Here is a 6,000-nt window from a genome sequence, read left to right on the forward strand (position 1 = left end):
ATTACTCAGTCAATGCAGAGTCAAAACTATTTTATAAAACGTTAAACCGCAAGTGGTTATTTGGCTGTAAAGTTCCTCCGTTTCACAGAGTGCTGGAGTAACTCAGCGGGTCAGGCAGCATCTGTGGAGAACATGGATAGGTGACGTTTCGGGTCGAGACCCTTCCTCATATTTATAATTAAATGATTATACGTTAAACTTCAAGATTAAAACTGAGATCACGTTTCTATTTAGCGTTGCCAGGATTTCACCGTTAATTTTAAGCGTTTTTTTTTAAACAAACTTGAATTTAAGGATCACGATCACAATCACAGTGATACTTTATCAGCCAAGTATGTTTTACAACATGCGAGGAACGTCGTTGGCCACACGAAGTATGATTTCCTGGCAAACGGTGAACGACACCGCGAATGCACAAGAGTGAGTGGATGTGGGTGAATTGGAATATTTGACTGTGTCTGTTTGTGGTTAATCCTGTCCTTGGTGTCGTACAATAGACAATAGACAATAGGTGCAGGAGGAGGCCATTCGGCCCTTCGAGCCAGCACCGCCACTCAATGTGATCATGGCTGATCATTCTCAATCAGTACCCCGTTCCTGCCTTCTCCCCATACCCCCTGACTCCGCTATCCTTAAGAGCTCTATCTAGCTCTCTCTTGAATACATTCAGAGAATTGGCCTCCACTGCCTTCTGAGGCAGAGAATTCCACAGATTCACAACTCTCTGACTGAAAAAGTTTCTCCTCATCTCCGTTCTAAATGGCCTACCCCTTATTCTTAAACTGTGGCCCCTGGTTCTGGACTCGAAGGAACTGCAGATGCTGGTTTACACTCAAGATAGACTCAAAGCGTCTCGACCCGACAAGTCAGCCATTGCTTCTCTCCAGAGATGCTGCCTGTCCCGCTGTTACTGTGCCTATCTTCATTGCCCCTAGTTTTGGCGGTGGACCGTTAATCTCAGTCTCCAGACCCTGCAGATAAAACAACACATCCCGTGGGCCCGCTTTCACTTTTCATGTTTGATCGCTGCGATATTGAGACTGCAATCTGATGCACAGGCAGATGATAGGATCGTGGGGAGTCAACCGTCCCTCGGCGGCCGTTTGATGATGATCATTGGGAGATAAGTGCACTGCCGCGAGTAGTCATAATATATGTGTTTACATAAGAATATACTAAGTGCACTTAACACAGGTTAGGGTAGCGTCAAAAAACGATGTCAATATCTTCGCCAAGCAGAAATCATGAAGCAGAGAGAAATGCGAACGATGCAGGAAGGGGAGGTGGTGGAAAGCAATCAATATGGACAGATACTCCAAACCTCACCTATCCCTTCTCTCCAGAGACGCTGCCTGACCCGCTGAGTTACTCCAGCACTCTGAAACGTCACCTATCCATGTTCTCCCGAGATGCTGCCTGACCCGCTGAGTTACTCTAGCTTATTTATTCACACAATGCTGGAGTAACTCAGCGGGTCAGGCAGCATCTCGGGAGAGAAGGAATGGGTGACGTTTCGGGTCGAGACCCTTCTTCAGATTCCTTCTCTCCTGAGATGCTGCCTGACCTGCTGAGTTACTCCAGCATTTTGTGAATAAATACCTTCGATTTGTACCAGCATCTGCAGTTGTTTTCTTATACTACTTTGAGTTACTCTAGCTTTCTCTGTCCAATATACTTCCAATCAATCTATTGCCGGGGATGATGGCGGGAGGATTCATGATCGATTGTAAACGAAAGACGTGTTCACACCCATATCAATGTCCCTGCGACCGGGGGTTCATTTAGGGAATCGAAACTGTTGTTCTTTAAGGGTAGTGGTCGACGATAGAAGGAAGGTAGGCACAGCACGCTGGAGTAACTCAGCGGGTCAGGCAGCATCTCTGGAGAGAAGATAGATACTGAACGCTGGAGTAACTCAGCGGGTCAGGCAGCATCTCTGGAGAGAAGATAGATACTGAACGCTGGAGTAACTCAGCGGGTCAGGCAGCATCTCTGGAGAGAAGATAGATACTGAACGCTGGAGTAACTCAGCGGGTCAGGCAGCATCTCTGGAGAGAAGATAGATACTGAACGCTGGAGTAACTCAGCGGGTCAGGCAGCATCTCTGGAGAGAAGATAGATACTGAACGCTGGAGTAACTCAGCGGGTCAGGCAGCATCTCTGGAGAGAAGATAGATACTGAACGCTGGAGTAACTCAGCGGGTCAGGCAGCATCTCTGGAGAGAAGATAGATACTGAACGCTGGAGTAACTCAGCGGGTCAGGCAGCATCTCTGGAGAGAAGATAGATACTGAACGCTGGAGTAACTCAGCCGGACAGGCAGCATCTCTGGAGAGAAGATAGATACTGAACGCTGGAGTAACTCAGCGGGTCAGGCAGCATCTCTGGAGAGAAGGAATGGAATGGGTGACGTTTCGGGTCGAGACCCTTCTTCAGACTGTACTCTACCTGATCTGAAGATGCCAGTGCCCACAGCCAGACTGAAACACATCTACACTAACCCCACAGTGCACACGGTGGCGAGGTATCCCGGCGCCTCGGCCCGTCTACCGTCTGGTCACAGGTCCAACCCGCGACTCCACCCGACACCCGCACAGAGTTACACACGCGAGAGGGGACAGAGCAAGGAGGTTTATTTTTACGGAGAGGGCTAAATAATATATATCAACATTAAAACTAGAATGTGTTTTTTAGAGGATTGACGGGGCATGTGCGGGGATGTTATTTAAGTTTAGTTTAGTTTAGTTTAGTTAGAGGTAAGTCACGAATGTTTAATTGTTAGATGGACCCGCAACGGAACAATGTCAAAGGTAGACACAAAATGTGGAGTAACTCAGCGGGTCAGGCAACATCTCAGGACCGAAACGTCACCCATTCCTTCTCTCCCGAGATGCTGCCTGACCCGCTGAGTTACTCCAGCATTCTGTGTCTATCTTCGATGTTAACCAGCATCTGCAGTTTTGTTTCCCTTCACGGAACAATGTAATTGGTAATCACGGCGGCTGTACAGGAGCGTTCACACAGTAAACTCAAATACATATATCATGAAAAGCACAACAAACTGGAATACCCGGTAAATTGACCGGCTCGAGTCCGATGTCCAAACTGACAACCAAAACAATTTAGCTGTCGTTTTCATGTTTTTGCTGCTGCAGCTTTGAAAGATATTCTTGGCATATTTGGCAAAAGGAGACGGAGCCGAGACGTGGGCCAGACGGGCAGACTTGTCCTCCACCGTCCACGGTCTATCTGCCCCTCGTGTTAAACCGGCGCACATAAGTTAGTTTCAAAGTTTGTGATTCTGTTCCTGCCCTCCCGCCAAACCCCTTTCTCACCCCGACTGGGGCTGGGGTACCACAGGCACTATCTGCAACACTCGGGGTCTCTCTCTCTCTCTCTCCCTCTCTCTCTCCCTCTCTCTCTCTCTCTCTCTCCCTCCCTCCCTCTCTCTCACTCTCTCCCTCTCTCTCTCCCTCTCTCTCTCTCCCTCTCTCTCTCCCTCCCTCCCTCCCTCCCTCTCTCCCTCCCCCCTCTCCTCTCTCTCTCCCCCCCTCCCTCCCCTCTCTCTCCCTCTCTCTCCCTCCTCTCTCCGCCTTCCCCCGCTTTAACGTGACAGACAAGACCCCGCCGAAACTCCTTCAGCCTCTCCTGAATATATTACTCGGACCCGCTGGAGTGAAACCGGAATTGTTTCTAGACCCCCCCCCCCCCCCACCCCCGGCTCTGTCTGGCCCCAACAGCACTGGGCGAAATGGCGAGTTGGTTGTAACTCAAAGTATCCACACACATTCCTCATGTTAGGAGGCGCCCACTGCTCCAAGAGTCTTCACCCGTCGATGAAAACTGCAGACACAGAATGCTGGAGTAACTCAACGGGACAGGCAGCATCTCTGGAGAGAAGGAATGGGTCGAGACCCTTCTTCAGTCTGAAACGTCACCCATTCCTTCTCTCCAGAGTTGCTGCCTGTCCCGCTGAGTTACTCCAGCATTTTGTGTCTGTCTTCGGTTTCATCCGGCATCTGCTGTTCCTTCCCACACACGTACAATAACTACACCACATATACTTTCCTTAAAATATTTAAAATATCATTTAGTTTAAAGGTACTGAACAATAATCGAGACGATTTGTGTCTTAAAAATACCTCCCTTTTAACTAACATGAGGACCAACATAATTTTTGCAATGATTTTCTAAAAACCTTTATTACTCAGTCAATGCAGAGTCAAAACTATTTTATAAAACGTTAACCGCAAGTGGTTATTTGGCTGTAAAGTTCCTCCGTTTACCAAAAAAGGTAAACTTTAATTTTGTAAAGAAAATCTCAATTGTACTTTGGATGTAAATATTAGCTAAGATTTTGTTAGCCTGATAAATGATAAACGAGTGTCTTCAAAATCCTTTGGCTGAAATTCGTCTCATATATTCAATTTTATACTCCAAAGGAAACCCCCACTGGGTTATTTTAACTGTATCTCTAGCGATTTAAAACAAAAATATGTAAAAGTGGAGGGAAGGGATGAGAAAGTGGAGAGCGGTCACCTGCGGAACCAGCGCCCAAACTGAGACCTTGATCACCAAGGTTCAGAGAATCTGTCCCGTCCAACAACGAACTCCACCGCACCCGGACCAGTTACTCGGCCCTCGCCCTGACCCCCCCCCCCCCCCCCCCCCCCACCTCACTCTCCCCTTCTCTGTGAGAAGGTCAGAATGGGCAGCCAATTGTGGTACCTTATTCCAACCAACATCACACCAATGTGGGCACCGCACGCCCGCCATCGTCTGTGTCAACAAACTCCGGTCATACCACGTCCCCGGCGTTGTTAACGCGTTTCCCACTCCCCACCGTTGTCCCCTCTCCCCCACTCCCCCCCCAAACTCTTCTCTTCACCCCTGGCCCAACTCCGAACCAGTGTGATCAACGGGGTAATTCTGCCTGCACTGTAGTCTACGCCTTTATCTCTGCATGTGCACCGTTGTCTGGCCGATTACACAGTGACAGTCGAGTGGGGAGAGGGTGGGGGGGGGGGGGGGGGGGGGGGGGGGGGGGAGTGGGGAAGGATATTCTTGCTATTGAGGGCGTGCAGCGTAGGTTTACTAGGTTAATTCCCCGGAATGGCGGGACTGTCAAACGTTGAAAGACTGGAGCGACTAGGCTTGTATACACTGGAATTTAGAAGGATGAGAGGAGATCTTATCGAAACGTATAAGATTATTTCAGGGGTTGGACACGTTAGAGGCAGGAAACATGTTCCCAATGTTGGGGGAGTCCAGAACAAGGGGCCACAGTTTAAGAATAAGGGGTAGGCCATTTAGAACAGAGACGAGGAAAAACTTTTTCAGTCAGAGAGTTGTGAATCTGTGGAATTCTCTGCCTCAGAAGGCAGTGGAGGCCAATTCTCTGAATGCATTCAAGAGAGAGTTAGATAGAGCTCTTAAGGATAGCGGAGTCAGGGGGTATGGGGAGAAGGCAGGAACGGGGTACTGATTGAGAATGATCAGCCATGATCACATTGAATGGCGGTGCTGGCTCGAAGGGCCGAATGGCCTCCTCCTGCACCTATTGTCTATTGTCTATTGAGTGCGGAGAGTGGGTGGGGAGGGAGTGGGGAGAGTGGGTGGGGGGGGGGGGGAGTGTGGGGAGAGGGGGGGAGGGAGTGGGGCGAGCCGGGAGCATTGGAACGCGTCGGAAGGAACTGCAGATGCCGGTTTACACCGAAGACAGACACAAAGTGCTGGAGTAACTCAGCGGGACTGGCAGCATCTCTGGAGAGAAGGAATGGACCCGGGTGAGGTCTCGCTCGTGTCGTGACTCGAGACCCTTCTTGGTTGCAATTGTCGGAATACAGGGCGCCGTGTTTACCTTTCGATTCGCCACCCTCAGCCAACACATCACGGGTGAAAGAAACACTGCTGTTTTGACCGCTTGCAGTCGCTAATATTCACCATGGTCCGGAGGTTTTAGCAGAACATTTCAAAACAATTCTAAAACCAGAACTACAG

General features: G+C 49.4%; 1 protein-coding gene across 1 annotated transcript in view; it reads right to left on the minus strand.

The window, feature by feature from the left end:
- wnt5a (wingless-type MMTV integration site family, member 5a) overlaps positions 1 to 5,945 on the minus strand; it is a 64,798-nt gene extending 58,853 nt beyond the window's left edge. Inside the window, exon 1 of the mRNA XM_078414631.1 lies at positions 5,861 to 5,945. Within this exon, the coding sequence (XP_078270757.1) occupies positions 5,861 to 5,890 (30 nt within the window). The 5' untranslated portion in view covers positions 5,891 to 5,945. The remainder of the gene's footprint in view (positions 1 to 5,860) is intronic.
- Positions 5,946 to 6,000: the final 55 nt, after the last annotated feature.

This window comes from Rhinoraja longicauda, chromosome 17 (assembly GCF_053455715.1).
Source record: "Rhinoraja longicauda isolate Sanriku21f chromosome 17, sRhiLon1.1, whole genome shotgun sequence".
NCBI classification, from domain to species: Eukaryota; Metazoa; Chordata; class Chondrichthyes; order Rajiformes; family Arhynchobatidae; genus Rhinoraja; species Rhinoraja longicauda.